At 37.0% G+C, this 23,965-nt stretch overlaps 2 protein-coding genes across 4 annotated transcripts in view; both read right to left on the bottom strand.

The window, feature by feature from the left end:
- Window positions 1-325: 325 nt before the first annotated feature.
- On the bottom strand, window positions 326-9,926 carry LOC113802170 (jmjC domain-containing protein 8). Its single transcript, XM_027352690.2, has 8 exons — window positions 9,318-9,926; window positions 6,695-6,787; window positions 6,362-6,410; window positions 5,690-5,855; window positions 5,240-5,359; window positions 4,655-4,709; window positions 4,213-4,360; window positions 326-1,566 (listed from the first exon to the last, which is right to left on the bottom strand). The coding sequence occupies exons 1-8, from the start codon at window positions 9,434-9,436 to the stop codon at window positions 1,483-1,485; spliced, it is 834 nt and encodes a 277-aa protein (XP_027208491.1). The 5' UTR covers window positions 9,437-9,926; the 3' UTR covers window positions 326-1,482.
- Window positions 9,927-14,159: 4,233 nt separating this feature from the next.
- mle (dosage compensation regulator mle) overlaps window positions 14,160-23,965 on the bottom strand; it is a 23,739-nt gene continuing 13,933 nt past the window's right edge. For all 3 annotated transcript variants that reach the window (XM_027352732.2, XM_027352733.2, XM_070142541.1), the window contains 17 exons: window positions 22,776-23,002; window positions 22,298-22,468; window positions 21,069-21,266; window positions 20,233-20,562; window positions 19,783-19,980; window positions 18,955-19,204; window positions 18,561-18,655; window positions 18,207-18,419; window positions 17,907-18,081; window positions 17,212-17,388; window positions 16,775-16,965; window positions 16,510-16,671; window positions 16,284-16,388; window positions 16,066-16,164; window positions 15,740-15,886; window positions 15,196-15,421; window positions 14,160-14,955 (listed from right to left, as the gene is read on the bottom strand). In XM_027352732.2, the coding sequence (XP_027208533.1) occupies window positions 14,705-14,955; window positions 15,196-15,421; window positions 15,740-15,886; window positions 16,066-16,164; window positions 16,284-16,388; window positions 16,510-16,671; window positions 16,775-16,965; window positions 17,212-17,388; window positions 17,907-18,081; window positions 18,207-18,419; window positions 18,561-18,655; window positions 18,955-19,204; window positions 19,783-19,980; window positions 20,233-20,562; window positions 21,069-21,266; window positions 22,298-22,468; window positions 22,776-23,002 (3,215 nt within the window). In that variant the 3' untranslated portion in view covers window positions 14,160-14,704. The remainder of the gene's footprint in view (window positions 14,956-15,195; window positions 15,422-15,739; window positions 15,887-16,065; window positions 16,165-16,283; window positions 16,389-16,509; window positions 16,672-16,774; window positions 16,966-17,211; window positions 17,389-17,906; window positions 18,082-18,206; window positions 18,420-18,560; window positions 18,656-18,954; window positions 19,205-19,782; window positions 19,981-20,232; window positions 20,563-21,068; window positions 21,267-22,297; window positions 22,469-22,775; window positions 23,003-23,965) is intronic.

The raw sequence follows: 23,965 nt of genomic DNA, 5'->3' as shown, positions 1-23,965 counted from the left end.
CTGCACATGGTATCCTCAGATTTACCTTAAATGTGAGTACTGAACTTCAATTTTGTCACTACATTAGATATATAACAACAACATTTTCACAACTAACACTTAGTGATAGTAGTAGTATCCCCAGCAGTTTTCCTTACAGCTGTCATTCTATAGTAGTTCGACTCAAAATTGGTTGGATTTATTTTCCATAATATGGGATATGTCATTAGCCCCATAGTAGTGTTTACAAAAAAAATAAAATATTCAAGTGGTTGCAGGTTAATGTGAAGAGATATTATAATAATGCAAAATATTTGAGTACCTTTTGTGGGAGCAAAATAACACAAATGTTCAAAATATTTATTTAGGAACCAATAACCATACAGTAATTGTTACCAAGAACATGGAATATTGATCTGACTAGACACCTGGAACACTTCATTACAACCTATTTGAATCAAACTTTTCTTAGAAATTACAGTTCCTATTAGGTGAACTATAACAAACAGAACAAGGAAAATCTGAATTTAAATGGCAATATTGGTCCCATTAGGTTTGTCCCTGGCAAAAAAAAAAAAACTACTTGTCTTTATAAAAAAAAATCAAGTGACTAAAATATTTAGCCAAGGTCAATCCAATAATTAAACTGTATAAAGGTTCACCATCACCACAAAACCAGCAAATATTCAGAAAAAACATAGTATTTTAATCTTGTTATATAGTTTAATCTCACAGCCAGAGTATATGCAGACAACTTTTTCACCAGTCTCTTTACGCAAATTTATAATTTAGTTATAAAAAGTATGTGACCTTCAGTTTAGTATTAGATTTTATCTTAAAAACTGCAGATTGACTACATGACAATTTATCAGGGACATACACAAATACACAATATATGTATATATAAACAAAGGTTTCCGTATCTGTCTCCTGATTTTTTTTCTGTTATTCCTGAAAGCACACAATGTTATGTTTTCCAGAGCCAGCTCTACCACAGTTATAAACTGTTTGTCATCTTAAAAATGTATGAAGTTAGAATAATTAACGCAGCAATATCATACATTAAATATAGAAAGAACATATCCATCTAGTTTCAATATATGCACTTTCAAGAAAAGATTCTACATGATTTACAGTCATGTATTATCACCACTGTCAGAAAAAATATGTCCAAAAGTCATAGTATGCCAGATGATAAATACAAAAATTTAATTTTCTTCCCATATGAGCTATTAAGAAATTATAAGAAATTTTATGCCATTTTGAATATGAAACCAAGTCTAGACTTCTTTTAATAAATAAAGAAATGGCAAAAGGAACACATCAAGTAGCCAAGTTTGATTGAGCTTTCTATGGAATGTGCTGTCTTTAATTTATAAAAGTGGACACTAAATTATCTTACGAGGGTCTGCATTTCTAATGCTATGGGATATAAACTAATTTACAGACTATGCACAGGCATATTAAACCATCACCATATCTCTTTTCTTTTCAATACAAAGATTATGGACTGAGGAAAGTTGATATAAAAACACTGCTGTCAATGTTGAGAGTTGCATGCCACCATTTGTCAGGAAAATAAATAATCTGAAAAAAAGTAACTATAGTTATTTATGTATCAATATCTTTTCTACATATTTACTTTGACATATTCAAATTTTGTTTTTCTTTTAACAATTAAAAAATATATACAATGGGCATTTAAAAGGCTTGTAGAAAATCTGTTGTATCTGCTGCTGGGAAAGCTGTATGAACATTGCTCTAATGAAAAATTGGTAAAAGAGCTATTATGAACTATTCAACAGGTGATACAGGTACAGATGGGGAATCACAAAAAACTGATCCCACTTGGCTGGGAGGGGGGGACAATAAGGATGAATAGTAGTAATAAGGGAAAAGGGTTTAGACACTGAAGAAGACTGTGCAGGAGATGGAGAGAAGAATGTTGGGAGAGAGGAAGGGGTGCTTATTTTAACAATTAAAAAATATATACAATGGGCATTTAAAAGGCTTGTAGAAAATCTGTTGTATCTGCTGCTGGGAAAGCTGTATGAACATTGCCCTAATGAAAAATTGGTAAAAGAGCTATTATGAACTATTCAACAGGTGATACAGGTACAGATGGGGAATCACAAAAAACTGATCCCACTTGACTGGGAGGGGGGGACAATAAGGATGAATAGTAGTAATAAGGGAAAAGGGTTTAGACACTGAAGAAGACTGTGCAGGAGATGGAGAGAAGAATGTTGGGAGAGAGGAAGGGGTGCTTTCTGGGGGTTGAGTAATAACCTGGGTGGGTGTTTGGAATGGAAAGAGATGTCAGTAAGCGTCGAGGAGGTATTAGGGTCCCCATAAGGGGTAAGGGCTAGGTGGGCAGGCAAATTAACCAGGGGAATACTGTGCCCATGGCTCCTGGAGGCCATTCATGACTGACACAAAGCAAGCAATTCATCCTTTCACAAATTAACGCTGGTATATTTTGAAGCCGAAAATAAAAGATTCCGGGCAACTCCAAAATTGGTAGGTGGGGCTGCCCCAGACTCTGCCCGCCTGCCACCCGCGTCCCGCTGCTGCATCGGAGCGTGAGCCCCGATACAGCGTCACACTGGCGGGACACCCGGCAATGTTTATTTTTTCGGGTGTCTCATATGTGGGACACTCGTGGTTAGTGGGTTCAGCACACCTCTCATACCTTGGGAGTGGCACAGAAGAAAGGAATGAAACTGATGCAGTAGAGGAAAGGGGGAGAAGAAAAGACCATGCAATATTAGTTGAGGTGAAGGCTGAGGCCCAAGGTAGGGGCAATCCCCTACCTGGGGCCTCTGTCTCAACAACAGGCAAGGTATTAGGAGGGTTATCTTTTATAAGTATTTTCTGCCTAATTAACATTTTTCATGAACTTTTTTGCTTACCCCTTGTACAGTTGACTGAAGAGAATTGTGGCCACCCTAAAATTATCAAGCTGGGATTTTATCTGGTAACATTGTAGTGCATTTAAATATAATAATATAAACCCTCTGGTTAAATTGTACTTATATAATATGACTGTATTTTGCATATATTTCCTTCTCCCTCTCCTAAATGTTTGCTTGTCCTAAGAGCAAAAACAAAGGTTCCTCATATATTCATTTGTTCTCCCTTGTTTGGCCATGAACCAGCTGTGAAACATTATTAAAATTGTATATTATACATTTCATGTAATACTTATAAAACATTGGTTGAGAAGTGTGCTACTTTCTCGCCATCAGTTACCTACAGTCTTAATTGTAACCTATGCACAAATGAAAAAGAAAAGGAAGGCAAAAATGATAGAAGACAATAATATCATATATCACTGCATGGGAATTAAATTTCTTTGAAGTATATATAATTTTGAGGTGATAAATCTTTCAGATGAAAAGTATATCACATTTTCCCCACTTTTCTTCTTCTTCCAATATGCTGACAGTGCCCAATGACATCTAAATTATATACAGTTTAATTATTTATGTTACACATATGCTTCTTAACTGAACAGGTAAGAACAAATAAACATGTATAATAGTATTTAATTTGTTCTTTCGATGGTAAATCATAATCAGTGTGTAAATAATATGAAAAGGGAAAGGCAAATGTAGCCAACAGATGGTTGTATCATTGATTTATTTATTTATTTCTATTTCATTATTAATATTTGTTCTAATAACATTCATGGAAGCATTTCTTTTACAAATGTAAACTATAAGCACTACAGCCAAGCAAAGTCATTAATATTTGATTAAGAAGTTAACCCAACACTGCCAGTGCCAGAATTTTCTATGTGGCACTTGTTCCAGCGACAATTGGCAACTGTCTAGCCTTGCCAGCAGGGTGTTCGCTATGTACAGTCAGCCCTGCCTGGTTGCTCGCCAGAGCAAGTCATGACATATATGTATAAATGTTAGGCTTTCATGATGGCTATAGTCGTGATTGTCAGTAAATGGTTTAGACAGTGAATGTCTGTTTCTACAAATATTTTTTTATGCATTTAATTTTAAATATCAAAATATAAGTGGTAAAATTTGCTTACACTTTTTAACACAATTTATTTAACAACAGGGCTTCTATTGTCATACTTGAAGGCATTAGTGTTACCCAATAAAATCACATGTAAATAACCTTTGGGTGGCCACAAATTTATTCTGCTAACTGTATGTGAATATATAAAATACACTTCCCAAATAGTCATACACTTAACATACCATAATTACATACCTCTCCAGGGTTAAGTGTACATTCATACAAATTTGGATCATCTTTTCTTAGGGGATAGTCTTCCATCAACCACTGCAATGTTGTGCGATTAGGATGGAAGTTTGGGTTCACATTGGGAGGGTACATGAACCATCTTTTTCGTCCCCACCTGCAGAAGCATGACATATCTTTAGATTCTATGACTAACAATACATCCAGAGATCCATTTTAGCAGTAAAATATTTCATTTATAATGCTATCCACAAAACTATTTACAACAAAATTAACTATATCCACACATGGAAAAAGAGCTATTTAATAAAAATATCAATAAGCCTAAAGTAATCACTCCATCAATACAATTTAATCAAAATCCTTCATACCTGTATTGATGATTACTGCATTTACAATTACAACAGATAGTGCAGTAACTTTACTTCAAAGCAAGTCGCAAAGTACTTACATGGTCTCTGCAAATCCTGGCCCATGGAAATGAAAGGGAACACCAGTACCTGGACCTTGGAGAAAATTAGAATTATATTAATCCTCCGTCACCAGGAAAATGTAGGGTTCACTGTGGTATTGTTTTGTGAAATTCTGCACATAGATGGCCCAAGTGTTTAGTTATAAAGGAGTCAAGTAGTAGACTTGACCTCACCTGATATCACCTTTGCTTGAGTTTTTTTCTTACTAATGCTATCAATATCATCTCTTATATTATCATTATCATAAACATAATAATTATAGTGTTACTGACTTCAGTAACAACAATATATGACATCAGAAGATATTTCCAAAAATCAAGGAAAAGGGTAAACAGATGAGATAGGTAGTACTTGTAACTGGCTCATTGGTGACTTAGTACTTGTGGAACCATCTATGTGTAATAAACTAAACTTACAGCATGCATGGCATGTATGTACATGCCATCCCCGGCAAAATCGGATTAACTATGGTTCTTTACCAGGTATTACATTAAAATTTATGAAACAGAGCAGCATGTATATGATACTGAAATTCCAAGAGGCTAATAATTTTCACAATTTACCTGCAAGACCAAAACTCAATGCTGGCAAATGATGGGGTAATCTATAAGGAGGTTGTTTATACTGCTCTAAAAGGTCTTGCCATTCCTCATGATTGTTGTCTCCAAAGAAGTAAAAGGTCTCTGAAAAAATAGATAATATGTTAAACAGAAGCGAATGTATCATGCAATCTCTACATTACACTACTTTAATAAGCATAAATTTCTGTTAGTATAAGACTCCCATTTCATTTGGGTAACAAATAACAAAAAGAAAACAAGGAATCTTGAGAAATACGCCTATTCTCTACTATTCATAGAATTATGAGTACCATAGTGTAGACTATAAAGCTTCTTTTGTACTACTATTAGACCAGTAAGTGGTTTTGTATACAAAGAAAATAATCACAAATCTAATGTATATGAATTCTACCACTTATATCATAATCCCTCAAACACACAAACTTTACACACCATTCCCAAGTGTTGTTAATTTTTGAGGATGGACATGGCGAATGCAGTACTCATTGAATGTAACGTCTTTTTTGTCATAGCTATAGCTATTGGCTGAGCTCAAACGTACAGTTGTATGCCCGTAGCCCTCCAATAATGCTGAACGGCGAGTGAGAGTCTGAAACACCTGAAATTGACAAGTAAATGAACATTACAACACCCAAAAATATCAGATCTGAAATCCTGAAAGATAAAATCAACTTATAAAACATTATAATTATCTGGTATACAAATCTGAGATTCAAATAAGATGTATAAACATGAAAAAGTTTGTTGTCTTTTGTTTTATTATTCTGATTAAAAGGATGACCACCATGAACCCTATCCAGTGCAGATGCACAAAAAGCTTCAGCTTCCTCCTAGCTGTGCCCCTTAGATGTGCCAGAGCTGGCCAGATACACAAGTCAAGTCTGAATTCTATATTGATTAAAATTCAAAATCTGAATTACTATGTAAATTGATGATCAATTGGTAAGTATGAAAACTTTAATAATTTTAGCTTACATAGGAAACATTTCAGTGTGTAATATACATACTTTCCAGATTGTGTTAAAATACAGATTTTCCAGAGAGTATAATCATTATGAAGCTCTAGGGTAAAAATAAGTACTGAGTTACAAAACAATGCCTTACCCGATTATCTGTTGCTTCCTTGATAACTACTGGCTCAGAGTATGCATATCTTGTATAAAAGAAAAAAAGAAAGAAAAAAAGGACCAATCAATATTTTTACCTTCTCCAATGATTCAATATTTCATTATCAGATTGTGTGAACAAGGAAAAAAAAATCTAAATCTTAATGCTTTTATACCTATACCATACACATAATTTAAGGGACTAATAATTCATACATAATTATCCAACACACAAACAAAATATATGTAAAAAAAAAACAGAATGGACTCTGAAAACTTCCAAACTGCATGAATCCTTGTCTAATAGTAAATAGATATCATAGTCTCTTACTTCTTTATAAAGTCTTCCTGAGTCAGGGATCCATCCTCCACATTGATGTTGCATGGGCCAGGCTGAGCAATCCTATCTTTGTTTTCTGTTGTCCTAGAAAAAAAATACATATATTTTTGTGTGTGTGAGTCTGCATGTATGTGTGTCAGGATGTAAGGAGGTTTTAGGTTGGTTAGAACAGCTAATGGCAGTATTCAATATAGATATTTGTAAAAAATTTCCCAGGTGCAAATTAGGTCACGGCAGGTAAATTAAGTATTGTTATATGGGTGTACGGCCAAAGTGCTCAACTGCCCATTTAAGAATTTAATTATATTCTACCAGATTTCCCTCTTGACCAACGGGGATTTTCTTTTTTCTTTCTTTTTTTTATTTTTATTATTTTTTTTTTTATAACTTTGGCTGTGACACCATACAAATCTCCACAGGACTTTTTTTTTTTTTTACTTTGGCCCTATCTTTTTGGGGGGAAGAAGGGAAAATACAAAGGTTAGGAAAGGTATGGTAAGGTAATTTAAGGTAAAGTTAAGGTAGAGTAAAGTAAAGGTAAGGTTAACGTAAAAGTAAGGCAATAATGAAACAATGGGAAGTCACATACATAATTTACCTAACAAATCAATTGCTTTTCAAAAAAGAACTTTCATATAACATTCTCCTTCCTCTCACTGATATCATAACACAAACCTGGGAATCCCAATTCTTTCATGTCTGTAACTCTTTCACTACAATACAGATTATTCAACTACCATTCAGTTACTGCCTTCATTTGATATAGTAGTTTCTTACTGAAAAAATACTAAGTAGATTTACTTCTTCCTTATTCAAAGCATTCTATATTCAGTCCATAATTCATATAAAATTCAGGCATTCCTCTCTACATATTTGGTTTATGTTTCTCAAGAATCTTGGTCAAAGGTGGTTGCTCAAGCTAATAAACAAATTATGTTATTGTCAAATAAGAACCTACTCCAAGCCTAATCTTGCCAGAATATATGTGGAAGAAGTTTGTGAGCCATTACAGGAAGACAAAGCTAAGAGGATTATGTCCATATTTCTTTGTGCATTTTCTATATGACTCAGTAAAATATTTTGTACAATTGGTTACATGCACTCCCATTAATTAATTTTAAAAATTGCAGACCATGAATCATACCAGTTCAGTTTGTTTCCGATAACCAAATGGTACAGTAATGTTCAGAACGGAGAAAATAAGACACTTCAATTTATGGTAAAAAACTATATAATGGCATATATTTACATAATGACTGTATTAAGATGGTAAAAATTTCATGAAACTGTCATAAAGGGGGAAAATTACATATACTGATACATGAAATTATTTCTGCAGACTAAGGATAACATCAGAAAGGAAGAAAATGTGTCATGGCAAATACCACATGGATAGCAAGTTCACAATGATTGAATGGGGGCCCAGGGTAGAGCCCTAGACAGGAAAAATATAATGATCCCATGGGGGTCTGGGGACAAAACCCTGAGATTAGGAAGGTTTATAGTTCATAGGGTGATATTTATGGATTTCCAGGAGTAGCTGGAGTAACAGAGACTGTCTCAGAGGGTTGAAGTCACTTGGTAAACAATTGCCAATACTTTCACTTGCATTATTTGTGATGGACAACAACTGTTATTTTTCAGAATACATTCACATAACTGATTGCAACTGGGGTTGCAGAAGAATAGTGAGGTATCATCTTTATTGTATTATCTCATTACTGTTAGTTTATCCCACTGTCAGGGCCAAGAATGCAGGGGTTTGGGGAGTTCAGCTGTATAATTCCTAAATATGTGTACTAACCAGTGAGAAGAATCCATCAATACCAAAATCATTACATTTGGTTATGTAACAAGTTTGTGAAAAATTACCAAACCAACAACATATTCCCCTCATGGTAAATGTTACCGAGAGTGACGCACCCTCCAGAGACATAGTCCCAAATCCAAGGTATCATACGAACCCAAAAACCCAAACCTAATCTTTCCTACTTTCTATTCACTGTCTAAACAGGAGGGCAAGCTGCCCCTGTACCCCCCATTTATTAGCACTTCATGCCAACCTATAGAAAACAGATATTAAGAACTCTGGTTGTGTGGGGGTGTTGTGGACTTGGGGTATATATTATTTTTAGTCTCCGAGCAGTAATATGCAGCAGACATTTTTGAGTTGCAGTTGAAGGACATAGAAAATAAGTTTCTTAGAATCACTAGCTCTATCGTTTGCATATATTATTTTTCATCTAAAAGGCAGCTGTATGAAACTGGACTTGTACCCTTATTCTTACACTCTATAAGATGGCAGTGTCGTTTCCCTCTATCTCCCCACATTACTCTCAGTAACCTATACCACACTTATTACAACGTGAATAATAGAAAAAAAATGTGCTATGTTGGATGGCTGTGTGAAATATTAAAATTACCCAAACAACAGTTTCATGCACTTCACAACCTAAATAATTGAAACAAATAATGACAAGATTTAATGGATATGTGAATTCAAAATATTAGAATCACACCATTTACAGCCTAACCAATGCTTAATAGGAAATTAAATCGATCAAGCCTTTCAATCACATCTTGCATCACTTCAACATATCTCTTCATCGCTTACCAGCCTCCGTCGTCATCCAGCAGGTTCGACTCTATATCACCTTCCACACTGGCCAGCAAAGCAACTAAAATTACTAGTTGCAGAGATATACACCAGCAAATAATTGGGTTGTCTCTCATCTTAAGTTTTTTTTTCAAACGAGGCGCTCCTGTGCCGGGTTTACTTGTCCGCGTCACGCCATGGGTCTGTGGTTGTGGTGGAAACAGCTGATTGGCGTTTACCTTGGCTAGGACCTCGAAGAGAACGAGCTTGATGCAGGGGTAACTACACGAGACGTATTTCGAGCTCCTTCAGTAGCTTTACGTTATAAACCGAGCTATGTGGTAACATCCGATTCGTATATATTTCAGCAGAGAAAAATATAGAGAACGAGCTTTGAGCACAAAAGACTAAAGATTTATTTCCACTAGCTTATTCAGAAACTTTACGTCACCAACCGTTTCATGTGCTGATAGTGGATTGGTGTGCATGTCGGCTGAGAACCATTAAAGAAAATAAACTAAAAAAGACTTACTCTGATATTTTTAAAATCTACTTGACGATAATTACCAAGTAGTCCATGCGTTCAATTGTTACTCGATACTAAAAAAAAAAAAAAAAAAAAAAAAATTGAAAATGAGTAAGAGAATGGTTAATGGTTGAAACGCAAATAACTGCAGCGAAAATGATAAGGGGTTATCATTATTGTTGTTGTTATTATTATTATTATTATCATTATTATGATTATTATCATTATTATTATGATTATTATCATTATTATTATTATCATTACTATTATTATCATTATTATTATTATCATTATCATTATTGTTACTATTATTATTGTTGTTATTATTGTTAGTTATCATTTTCATTATTTTTACCATATTATCATTATAATTGTTATTGTTATTATTATTGTTATCATCATTATCATCATCATCATTATTTCAGCATGAGCTCTGGCTGTTGGAACTGCCGTCTTTACTCCTGTTAGGCGGGTCATAACAATTAAAAAGGGCTAACAGGAAATCTCTCTCTTACACCTCCAACACCTTCCGCGGGATCTTAACAAGGCAGTCTCTTGTACAGCTCCGACATCGCCCGGTATCCCCAATTTTTCATTCCACCCGTCATATTCTTTTGTCACTCTTCTCAGGGCACCTCCAACCACAGGAACTATCTGCCCCTTCCTTGGTTGCCAGTTTTCCAATTTCCCTCCGCGGCTTATTATTTCTCCACATTTTCTTTTTCCTTTTCATGTACTCTTCCATCGGCGGGCACTGCAATATCCACGATTATACCACCTTTTTCCTCCTTATCAATAATAATGTTTGGTCTCCTTGCTTCTATCACATCGTCGCATTGTTTATTTATACGCCGTGGATATAGTTCCGGCACCGGATTTTATATCAGTTTAGCTATTCGTCCGGCATACATGCGCACTAATTGCGCGCAAACACACACTCGCGCATTAGCCTTGCATACAAACTTTGGCGCTATTTTGTGCTATTCATTGTTCATGATTAAGGGTCGATCATCGATTGTGGTTTCCTTCAAAGTTGGAACTGAATTTGACAGTTTTGCTGATGTGAAAGACAGCTTGACTAAATTTCAAGAGAGCATTTTCGCACAGTTTTATGTCAAAGATTCAAGGACTTGCTGCAGCTTTGAAGCGTACACCGGATAAGAAAGTAAAGCCAGAGTTGAAGTACTACTTAATATTTGCCTGCATCAGGAAATACGGCAATTGGGAGGGAGTTCGGGGGCGAATCCCCCGGTAGGGAAATACGGCAAACGTGAGGGGGTTCGCCCCCGGGTTAGGAGGGATTTTTGGTTCATACGGCGATCTTACTGGTAGTTCGTGCGTTTAAGATGGTGGTTCACTCGCTCGTTCGTTCGCGCAACACCGTGTCGAATCATCCGTGGCCGAATCTTCTCTCGGGTTCCTACATTTTTCACTTTCTCTATCATCTGAAATGCTATCCTTGGCTCGGATTTTTAATTTCCCACATTCATTTGCTTTTTAAAATGCATGGTATTAATGGCGGGAGTCGGGGACTTAGCCATATATTAATATATGGTTCTGGGATAATACAAATGAAGGATATTTCCGTCTGTCGAAATAGTCGGTTCCAACAATGTTTAATTATTTTTATATAGGAAATATGATAAGGAAGTAAAATAAAACTATGTGATACGATTTCATGATAAATATTTTCGAAATGATATACGATAACTTATTTACTCTGGCAGGTCCAAAATGTTCATCAAAACAACAGGAACAAAAGCGATCCCTCACTCTCTCCTTATGTATGTCAGTCATGATTGCACTGCGGGCCTCCGTTCAGGGTAAGAAAGGCATGATCTCTCTGAGCCAGGTCGAGCGAGGCGTCACTGGTTTTGTTGTTGAGTGTACTGATATCACGTCCTGGTCTTTGAGACAGCCGAGCAAGTCTTCACATTCTGACCAATTTTTGGTATCGACTGGGCAGTATTGAGTTGAATGAGGTTCTGTGGGGATGGGGTTGCCAGAGAGATTAGTTAGTTTGATAATGCTACAGCTTCAGCTCCAGATTTGACTGTTACGAGACGCGAGCGCTCGCATCGGGTACGAGGAGGGACTCTGCCTACAAGTTTTTGGAGACATTGTTGAAAGAGAAGGGTGTTGCCTGAGTAAGGAGCTGGAGGGGGGATCACGAAAAATCGGTCCCATTTAGCTGGGCTAAGTAGAGTAGCTAAGATATTTGTAGGGTTGGTGGTGGTAGAAGAACGGGGAGTGGGAGTGTTGTTGAGGGTGGCAATATTACGGAGAAATGGAGGATAAGGCTGTAAGGTAGTAATAAGGGAGGTTGTGGTGTTTGATGAAGATTGTAGGGGTAGAGTTGATGAATTTGAGGAAGTTGGGAGGGTAGGAATGTCTCAGCTTGGGTGGGTAATGCACTAGTAGGCATTCACTGTTCGGAGTCGTGGTCAAAGGAGAGCCTAGGGTTGGGGAGCCGGTGGGGCTATTTGATGAAGGGACAAGCCTCATTGCCCCTAATAGGCGTATTACATCTTCATTATTGGCCATGGGAAGCCTTGATTATGTAAAGGGAAATAAACAGTCCACCCCCCAGTGCCCTGTACGGGGGTAAGGGCTAGACATCTAAATCGGGAGTACCGTGCCCATGGTTCCCGCAGGCCGTTCAGGACTGGCATAAGGTCAGCCTTTCATCCTTTCAGCAGGGCTCTTACACCTTAGGAAGTAGATAGTAGAAGGGACGAAAACAAAAAGCCGGAGGGGGAAAAGACCATGCAAAATTAGTTGAGTCGAAAGCTGAGGCCCTAGACAGGTGAGATCCCTGCATTGGGTCTCAGTCTCCGTCTCCTAAGCCCCCCTCCCCACGACAACAACGGGCAAGGGATTGGGGGGATCTGGGGGAGAAGGTATAGCATCTGGAGGTTCATCAAGAAAGGTGGGATCTATGGAAGGACAAAGTGATAGATGGGATTCACGTGCGTATCCACAAGGGAGTGGTAGGGCTAGTAGGAAAGGAAGGGTTTTTGGTTTGGGTACGGGTGAGGGAGTAAATAGGGTGTGTTGGGAAGGTGCGAGACGAAGAGGGTTAGGGGGGGGGGGGTGGATGGATTTCAGTAGTCACTTTGAATGCAGTCGGAATCTGGGTAGAGAAATTAATGGATGGCTGAGAGGGAGGAACTTTCTCTTATCATACATAGAAACTTTTTAATGTCCCTTAAGGGTTTCTGGGGGGATCTGGGTTGGGAGGATTGGGAAAAGAAGGATCTTTCATATCTAAGGAAGGTGATCTTGGCAATATTGGTGCTGGACTTGCGATTGCATTTGGGGGAATAGAGTAGCATTCTACTGATACACCATCGTATTCAGCAAGGCAACCAAGCAGGTCGTTTTCAGTCTAAGTTTTTTTCCCATATACAAGGCAATCAATTTGGGAGAGGGAACCAGTTCTAGTACATGTATTAAGGGAGAGGTGAGGTAGAACAGGTATAGGTTTGCCAGTGAGGTAAACCAGGGTAGAAAAGAAAACCAACTTTTTTCTTGAAAGAGTAGGGTATTATCTGTGTGAGAGGCTGTTGGGGGAACTATAAAGAATCGGTCCCATTTTGTTGGTCTAAACAGATTACTCAGAGGTTTGAGGAAGTGGGAATTGTAGAGGGACGAGGACGGGAGGAGAAGGGAGTGGTGTGAAGTGAGGTTGTATTATGGTGTGGACTATAAGGTTGAAGAGTTGTAATAAGGGAGGAAGGGGTAGGATGTGAAGATGATTGTTCAGGAAGTGGGCTGAAAGATGTTGGGATGGGAAGATGGGATGTCTGTTAAGGGTGGAGTTGGTACCTGGGTAGATGATTCGGAATGGGTTAAGTTGACAGCATGTATAGAGGAGGTAGGTGTATTAGCAGTATTCTGAGCCGTGTTCAAAGGGTTAAAATCTTCATTACTGGCTATGGTAAGCCTGACATATGTGGGGAAAGTAAAAAGGTCCACCCATCAGGGTCCTCATAACGGGTAAGGGTTAAATGATTTCCCAAGGAATACCATGCCCTTGGCTCCCTGTGCCGTTCATGACTGGTACAAGGTCAGCCTTCCATCCTTTCAACAAGGTACTTACATCTTAAGAATTGGATAGAAGGGTTAGGGAAGATAAGAGAAAGAAAGAGAGGAGAAAAGACTATGCAAAATTAGTTGAGGCAAGGGCTGAGGTCCAATGAAAGAGCCCTGCATTGGGTTTCGGTCTCTGTCCCCTAAGCCCCCCACCCCCACCCCCACCCTCACACACACAACAGCAACGGGCAAGGGATTGGGGGGAACTCTTATAAGAAAACCATTAGGGCAAATAAACATTATAATATTACATTTTTTATTTCATTACGCTACAATCCATTATTTCATTTGTATATTGTAAGACTAGTATGGTGTATTAAACTTAAAAAATAAGGGAATAAAAATAGTTTTGGTTACCAGTTTTTGAGGATCTGTTTTTAGTTAACTTGGGAAATGCAATACCAATCTCAAACAGGTGTCACACTTGTGGTAATACAATGAAAACATAAGATAAAGATACTACCTGTATTTCATTAAATCCAAATCACTAGGTAAACATACTATTTAGAATGATGATTTATCACATTTTAACAGTCAAATGCATGTTCATATTTCAAATAAAAACTGCAAATACATTAAATCACACTACAAAGTTTACATACTGTAATTTGCTGGCAAGGTATCCAGAAATTCTTCTAACCTCTAGTCATGTGTAATGTAATATAGAAACATCACTTTTGGAACTTCTTTAGTCTGCATAGGAGACTAATAACAGTAATATCAAAAGGAAACAGTGTAGGTGGAAAGTTAAAAATCATATCCCTAGAAGGGACAATTGATAACCTTAGTAACTTCCACCACCCCCTCCATACCCTCCCCTTGGCCCACCACCATATGTTCCTCTTGAGCCACCTCCATACCCTCCACCACCAAAGCCACCTCTATAGCCCCCACCAAACTGATTTCCATACCCCCCTCTACCCCGGCCACGGTTCCCACGGAAGTACCCACCACCTCCACGTCCTCCAAAATAGCTGTTGCCTGCCATACCACCTCTAAATCCACCATGTTCATCGTGGCCACCTTGCCCACCACCTGCAAATAAATTTAGTCATAGGTTATATTATGGCTGTACATTAGTTCTCTTCACCTCACTTAAAAAAGGGTGGAGGGACTATAGCCATTAAAGAAGAAAGTAAGTAATTACACTTAGAGAAAACAAAAAGGGTAACTATGTCCAATGTGAGGTTAAAAGAAAGGTGCATATCTGCATCTAAAATATATATATCTTAATGTTTTTGGCATTAAGATACCAAAATAAAAGGTTACTATTACCATTATTTCCACCATCAGGCATATCATCAGGTCTCATCCTTTTGAATGGAGGAGGTCCACCAACACTACCACCAAATTGTCGTGGAGGTCTTGGGGTATTGAATGCACCACCACTGCCCGGAAACTGTCGTGGTGGTCTTGGAGTATTAAAGCCTCCCATGCCAATCTGCTCCATATTATGACGACCAGCATTTAACCTACACAGCTGCTTCACACAATTCATTATCTGCAAAGTTGAAAAAAAATATTATCCATGAGGTATTATAAAAGGTAATAGAATAAATGAAGTCAATCAACTTCTTTAAAGTAAGAGAGTACCCTTGTTAATGAAATAGCTTTCCATGGAAATAAGAACATTCAAACTCAATTCAAAATATATATACTTAAAAGCAATTACAACTATTTAGTCCATCAAATAACATCTGAATAAATCTAAGGACACCTAGATTGCAACAGGTTTTTATTTTCACTTATATAATACTTTTACTCAATAAAATACCATTATGTAATGTAATATGGAAAATGGAAACTTTATTTGTATTACCTGCTCATCTTGATGTCCAGGTTCAGTGATGCCCTCTGGATTTCCCACCCCATTAATAATGAGATCTTCCACACTTGGCCTCAAAGCACAAATTCTTGCAGCAACATCAGGTTGCATGTTCAGGTTAATCCATCCATCCAGCCGAACCTGAACAGGAAAGGTAATTATCATTTTATATTACTGATATAACTTTCTGGGCCAGCTTTAGTAAGCTGATATTCTATACTGCCTCTATTTATATTATACAGTTTCATAATCTATTAAGAAATACACCTAACACTAAGCATTTCTGTTATCTAATGTTAAGAATTAGAGGAAACACTTACAACGCCTTCTACCGCTTCAACTTTCCGTACACCAAATAGGATCAGATGAATTGGGGTTACCATTGTCATCTGCTTGCAGGAAACAGCACGGGTTCTTATCTAGATTGTGAGAGAATACATCCAAATTACTTTGGTGAAGCTGTAATGGAGTTTCCACATTATACAAAAATGTATTAACTTATCTCTACATCAAAAAGGAAATGCTGACCAAATCTCACCTTCTCACCAAACACAAAGAAAGGAGATGGGAAGGATGTTTCTCTGTTGTTGCAGTTGACAGACGACTTGTGAATAAGTGCTGCTTTGGATTCTGTGGTTAACACCTGTAGAGAAAACCTTGTTAAAAATATTTATATTCTCTTGTCCCAAAGAAATCATCTTTTTGTAATAATATGTATATATCAATAAAAAAATACAAAAGCAATACATTTTAAGAATATCTACCTTTCGCTTTTCTTTATGTGCACAAACATTTGGATAATGACCAAGGGTTAGAAGTGCAACCACCAAGTCCAACTTTGGGTCAGGTCCATAAAAGTTGTATGACTGTGGCAGTAAACACTCTTCTGGGAATCCTGCACTAACAAGGAGCTCCTTCAGCTGGTTCTGAAATCATATTTACATAAAGTAACCAACTGTTTTGGTTTGGCATTCTCTTGACTCAACTTTGCAATCATACAATACAGTTTGAAAGAAACTTGTCACAAACCTTGGCTTCCCAAGTAACCCGGAGAGTTGGCATTGAGAGACCTTTGTAGTCACAGAAACCGATTTCAGAAGCTTCACCTCCACTCCTAGCCTCCTCCCAGGAGGTGAAAGCACTCAATGCTGCTATGTGATCACTGTACCTACTACCCGCAAAGGCTCTTTGGAACGGACTCAACCTCTTATGTTCTGGTGCTGTGAGAATCACATGTATAATTATATATCTTTGGTATTATTCAATTATCCTTACATCTACTTTTCTTGTCTTCCTACTTGGCTGCTTTCTTTTCTAAAACTTCTCTTTTGTAAGGTTTTATGCTATTAAGCATTATATCTTCAGTTCTCTGTTACTCTACAAGAAATTGAAAAATCAACAAATTAAATCAAAATACGTAAAATATGAATAACCATGAAATAAGTGTTGTCCAAAGATATACTTACGAATGATGAAGATTTCAGGGGAAGTAGAATTGTGTGCTGCAATTGTGCACATAGCATCCCCACAAAAAAATATACAGCCTAAAATCACCATCTTGCCAAGATGAGGTTCTATTGGCAGGCGAGCCAAGATTCGACCCAATGGAGTTAACTCATCATTCATGTCCATACATTTCATTTCTAAAAATAAGTAAATAAAACAATAAATTCAGAAGTATGTCAATTACACACTACCTATTAACTGTATCAACTGTAAATTTACAAAGAGCCCAATTCATTACATTACTTACATCCACCACAGTTTCATGTGCACTGTAGCTTTTAGTTAATTTTGTTAAGTACAGATGGCTCCACAAGTGCTCAGCATCAATGGTAAATTTATTATATCCTTGCCACAATAGTTAAAAATGTATGATTAGAATTACTGTTCTTTATGCCAAATACATTATACACTGATAAATAAGAAAAGTGATAGTAATACTAGAGTACAGTGACTTCTTTATCATCAAGTTAAACTTGAAAAATGCAATTCAAACTGCATACTGTCACCCTCTCACTGGTGACAATTCAGTTTTGGTTTGGACTGTGGCTGTTAGTTGACAGCCATTTAGAATGGGTTGATAGATGGATCGATTTAAAACCTATTGCATTTTTGTTAAAACATGAAACTCCAAAAACAGACATGACATGATACAAACCTCTGAGTGTCACCTCGGCTTCAATGACAGCATCAATTGGTGGAGCTTGAATAGCCTTGGACAGAAATTCTCCAATGGAACCAAGACGGAGAAGTTTGATGGAGAGAGCAACTTCATGGAGAGGAGTACGGAACATCTCTGGTGTCATGTGTTCATCAAGCTTCTTGAATCGTTCCTGCGCAAACACACAATATCTTTGAAAACATAACTGATACATGATAGAACTATTACAGCAACACAGTAATTACACAAAATTTTCTATTATAAATTCATATGCCAGTTCAGTCAGTCAAAACTCACTCTACTGCATAGATGGAAGCATATTCCTGCTCGAACTCGCCCTGCTCGACCCTTTCTTTGTTCCAGGTTGGTGCGTGATGCCCAAACTGTAGCATAATTGGTCATATTGTTATGGGATGTGAAAAGCTTCATCTTAGCTTTGCAGGAGTCAATGACAAACACAACATCATTGATGGTGATTGATGATTCAGCAATGTTTGTGGCAAGAATAATCTGAAATCAATTAAAAAAAGTATGATGGAAGAGGATAGAAATAAGAACATTACTACAATTTCACATATAATCATATAAATAAAACACAAGTACCAATTACATATCCCATTTCTAACATGAAAAAAATTTATATGAACATACTTTCGTGGTACCATCAGGCACAGGTTCAAATACCCGCCTTTGGTCTTCACGGGGCAGTTGAGAATGTAAAGGTAACACAAGGTAGTCTCTACCACCTGAGAAAGATAAGTTTCATTTACACCCAATATAATTCTATGTATATTGGCAAAGATATAAATTATGATATATCTATAATGATTTGTCTCATATAATCATTTCCTATAAGGTAAATAGTATCAACTGAATAGCTTCCACTTCAGCTCCTATTTGTAATCAAAGTAGGCTAAAAATAAACATGAAAAAACTAGAATAAAAAGAATTTTGTGCATGTACGCAACTACCCCTTGAGCAGAGCCACATTCTTAGATATTTCTAAAATAAATAAATAAATATATATATATCACATGTAACTCACTAAATTGTGGATGTTGGGTGAGATGCCTCATAAGGGCAAAGATAAGGTTCCAGCCAGGGAGGAAAATCAACACTGCTCCAGGCAAGTTCTGACCCTTGATGTACTTGAGCAAGGCCTCAATTAGCTCGAAGCTCAGGTCTTTCTCATTAAGCATGGCCATGGCTTCCTTAGTAGCAGGAGAGTAGTTATCTGATGTCACAATGTTCAGGTTTTCTTCTGGCTCATCTCCTGGGAGTTCCTCATCCTTGTCCTGTGAAAAGAAAAGAACTTACTTGGTATTTCATAAATTGTTCTTTCTGTGACAAAAATTAATGTGAAAGTAAATGAATTCAAAACAAAATTGCAAACTTACAGAAACAGCTTCATGAAGTACAATCTTTATACAGGAAAGACCTGTTAAAGACCATTAACCTTACAATCCAGATCACACCATGAAAAAGGGTCAGGTGACAAACATGCCGCCATGGAAAAAAATGACATCATGAGAATTTTGGTTGAAGTTCAGTGATGGGAATGACTTGCCACGAGCGCACAAGGCTCTTGGAAGGTGATTAGACCGAGTGGGCATTTAGGAAGGGATTATTGCATGCAACGCACCCAGATGCAAGGGGTTACATCTAGCACAAAGTAAATAAGTAAGTGAAAAGAAAATTTGTGTGAAAGAAATTTGATGATAATTAGGGCTAGTGAAAAAACATTCATAATATTCAATTAATAAAAAATATAATACTCAAATCTGTTGACTATGAGAAAGGAATACACTAAAAGAAACCTAGAAGATAATTTAAGTGTAGAGAATGTAATAAAAAAAAATTAATACAAACCCACCTTCTTATTTTTCTTTCTTGAATCTGGTAGTGGCATAAACCTAGTCATCTCAACACAGTCCTCTAAAAAGTACTCCTGAACCGGGAAGGCTCGACCAGGAACCTCAATTACAATAGGATTCACAAAATAATTTGTGAAAAGGGTAATGTCTATGGTAGCAGACATGAGGATGATGCGGACATCTGGAAAAGCCCGCACCTAGAAAAAAAAAATAGTATAAACTACCAAATGGAGAGTAATTTACTTTATCATATGATATTCAAGATCCTTTAATCTTTTGTACATAACCTTGACAGATCAAACAATATAAATTCTTTCGAAAATCCAACAGAAGAAAAAAATGTACAATATAAAAAAGAACAATATAAATATTCAAAATGCAAAAGAAAAGAAAAAAAGGACTAACTGCTCTTTATAAATACTAGCAATAATTAAAACATGCAGCCTTACCATGTCACGCAGCACAATCAAAATGAAGTCAGTATTGATGTCTCTCTCATGAATTTCATCCACAATGACATGGGATACACCCCTGAGTCCTCCTTCCAGTTTCCTTAGTAACACTCCTACTGTGCAGAACAATACCCCTCCAAAAGGCCTGGGTAACACAGACTCAAAGCGTACAGAGTATCCAATGCTTTGGCCTAGCTCTTCACCACGTTCAGTTGCAATGCGATCAGCAACCGAAACTGCAGATATACGCCGTGGCTGTGTCACCACAATATTGCAATAAGCTCCTGAGCCAGATTGAATGTAGTCATCAAGAATAAACTGGCAAACCTGCAAAAAAATAATAGCAACTTATAGTTTGTTTTGGGCTCAATCCAAGGTGTAGTTTTGCTTTGTCCATTTAGTTTACACATAGACAGCTTCACAAGTACAGTCACCAAGGAGCCACTGAACTCCCGTGTTTATTTTTAGAACTTTTTTGGGGGAAAGTTTTAATTTCTAATACTATTTTTATCATTGATACTTATTATGGAATTACCAATAGCAATCATAAAAATAAACTTTTCTTGAAACTACAAAGAACAGGGTACACATGTATGATTAGGTAAACCTAGTAATGGACTCCTTTGTGACTTGGAGCCATCTGCAGATATAAATTCAAACTAAAATCACTGTGGACAGGCCATCTATACATACCCTCCCTGCATAAAAAGGTTAATGACTACATTCTTCTCCATGAATTTCAAACTGCAGTCTAAACATTTACCAAATCACTAAAATAGGAAAAAATCTCCCTTTCCTCATGTGAGCTCCACTTCCTTCCCCTCAAACCATACCTGAGTAGTCTTTCCACAGCCAGTGTTTCCTCTAATGATGACAACAGGATTATCATATATAGCCTCCATGATCTCTTGCTTCTTGGCATTCACAGGCAGTTGAGCACGTTGCTGTGTCATATTCTGAAGGTCTCGATCTGTCTGTAGACGCTCTTGATGGGATCTCTGAAGGTCTGCACTAATTTGATCCAAATTCATCTGCAATAGTTAAAGGGTTTTAACAAGTTTCCACAGGAAATCATGAAAAACTAATAATCTTAGAATAACATCTGGATGACATGATTGTCATCTCATGCAAAAATCTGACTTGTGGGCCGGATGACATGAATATACCATCACAAAAAAAATCTGTTGGCCAGGTGACACATACTTGCTGTCATGAGCATTTTGGCTGAAGGCCAGGGTGATGGAAAAGACTCATGTGTTCATAAACCTCTTGGAGGGTGATTAGCCTCATTTGACTTTTAGAGAGGGGCTTTTGAATTATTTCCACAGATAAACAAGTGTGTCTGTGAGCCATGACTGGAAGAGAGGACTACAGAGAGGACTAATTTCCATGATAAGTATCCTATTCCTAGCCAATGTGACTGGCTTGGCAGGTTGTATGTGAATATCACATACAACCCCCCAAAAACAAACAAACAAACAAACAAACACATACACACACAATGTTATTTTTCTTGGACCAAATTATGGACTACCTAGAGAGGATATGGGGTCTATGCAAGGAAAATAGTCTATTACCATCTGGAAAAGCATATCAAAAGACAAATATGGACATTAAAAAATGGCAAAAAGCCCAAAAACTCACAAGCAAAAAAAGAGAAAATAACACAGCAGAAGACAGGCATATAGTCTTGTCACCACACACCTCAGAGCGGCCGCTCATGGAAGCTAAATGTCCATATTTGGTTTATTTGATTGCCGTGAACCAACCAGATCCAAGGGTTTAACTTTTTTTTCTTTTCCTTTTTTTATATTGGTAGAATTTCACCCCTTAAGTCTTAAAAATAGGGAGTATAATCTTGGATTACTAGATAAAGTACTAGAAAATTGTCTAGAAATTTCCAGGGGCCAAGAAGTCTATTAAATAATTTCCCTCCATATGCATATTCCATATACATACATAAATATATAAATGTATAACCAAATACTAATATATGCCCCCCCCCCCAAAAAAAAAACTCCCCCCTCAAAGAGTAAAACAAAAAAATAGATTAAACACATACTGTAGCCAGTGGCCCTTCATCAATGTTGCAACCAGTCCAGGTATTCCAGTTGGGCTTTGGAGGAGACCATGACACAACACCACTTGTCACTGGAGGAGCCTCACTGGCCTGAAATTCTGAAGGCTTGACATCTGGGAACAACGACTGAGGATGGGAAGGATCACTGAGGTTCTGGAAAGATATGAAAATAATATTAAAGCCACACAACAGCTACACCTTTTTTTACAGTGAAATTCTGAAGACACTCAACAAGTTTTTGAAGAAAACTTGCTTTTCTACAAATGATCATGAACACATGTCACTGTGTTCATTGCTTAAGTATGTATCTGATACTTTTTTTATACCGCATTAGTACCTTTCTGCTAATACTACTAATATGTGTAATAAGTAGCAGGGATACAGAATTACCACATGCTACATTGTACTTCCGTATACCAAACATTTTTTTATTTGAAGATATGCCCCTAAAGAAACTTACTGGCTGTACAGGAAAGACTCCTGTAGATTTCAGCACAGCATCCATCTGAGTGACAAGTTCCGGAGACATTTGAACCTCATAAGGTGGCAGCTTCTCGCTCTCTTTCTTCTTAAGAGTTCCAGAGAAAGCTTCAATCACATTCAAGTGGAACAACTGCCTGACAAGTGACAGGGCACAGCTTTTGCTTGCTGCCTGCTTATTAGACCCAGTTTCACGACCATACAGCTCTGAGGGAGGTTAGGTTGGATAGTATTAAAGGAGAAAATACTGTAGGAAGAAAATATATCATTCTATAATTTAGGATCACAATTCACATGAACAAAAAAGAGAAAGATGAAAGACAAAGAATAAAGAAAAGAAAAGAAGATGGAATAATAGGGAAAAAAAAAAGAGACAAAGAAAAAATGCTTAACCCATTAACACCGATACAGCGTCACACTGGCAGGACGCCCGGCAATGTTTATTTTTTCGGTTGTTTCATATGTGGGTCACCCATCGTTAGTGGGTTAATGATAAGTGTAACCACTATGGTCCCTTGCTCCTCTTTTTACTTTGATGGTGGGGGGCTCAACATCAAAATAAAAAGGTACACATTCTTCCCTGTTGCCTAACAAATATATCATTTGAGAGAAATTACTTTCACATCTCTGTAGCCATATATATCCATTGCAAAGCAACCCCTTTGCTCCTCTATATATATACACAGTTTCTTGCATAAACAATGGCTGTAATATCTGAGGTTACCATGAAGAGATCAAGGAACTATGGCTTCTCATTTCTTAAAGAAAAAGAAAAAAGAAAAAACTTGTAGTAAATGCTCTTGTGTAATCATAAAAAAATCAAATTATAGCAAGTAAACTGGCTTGTCAGGGTAATGTGTCTAAAAATAACTAACTAGCAACTCCACAGGTATATTGGCCAAGAAGCTTAGTCAAATAGCATTACTTCAGCAGACAGTTCTTTTCTATTATTTTCAAAACTATTCACATTATACATATGCTTATGGCATTGAAAAGCTCGAACTTCCACTTCTGGCAGTATACATTTTTATTAGAAGTTTCTGAGCACAGATGTGAATGTAATTGTTTTCTGTTTACATCTATTGTGCTGTTTTCATACATTTATATATACAGTCCATATTCTTTTAATACTAAGCAATTACTTGTGATATCAGTGATGTACACAGTTTA

This window comes from Penaeus vannamei, chromosome 29 (genome assembly GCF_042767895.1).
Source record: "Penaeus vannamei isolate JL-2024 chromosome 29, ASM4276789v1, whole genome shotgun sequence".
NCBI lineage: Eukaryota > Metazoa > Arthropoda > Malacostraca > Decapoda > Penaeidae > Penaeus > Penaeus vannamei.
The sequence above is the reverse complement of the archived record's forward strand: the minus strand, read 5'-3'. Positions and strand labels throughout refer to the sequence as shown.

What these genes read in the sequence shown, in the direction of transcription:
- LOC113802170 (XM_027352690.2), bottom strand. Translation starts at nt 9,436, where the DNA reads ATGAGAGACAACCCAATTATTTGCTGGTGTATATCTCTGCAACTAGTA. An exon ending in CAGGAAGACTTTATAAAGAA is followed by an intron (nt 6,411 to 6,694) that starts GTAAGAGACTAT and finishes CTTTTATACAAG; the next exon opens with ATATGCATACTCTGAGCCAG. An exon ending in ATTGAGTTTTGGTCTTGCAG is followed by an intron (nt 4,710 to 5,239) that starts GTAAATTGTGAA and finishes ATTTTCTCCAAG; the next exon opens with GTCCAGGTACTGGTGTTCCC.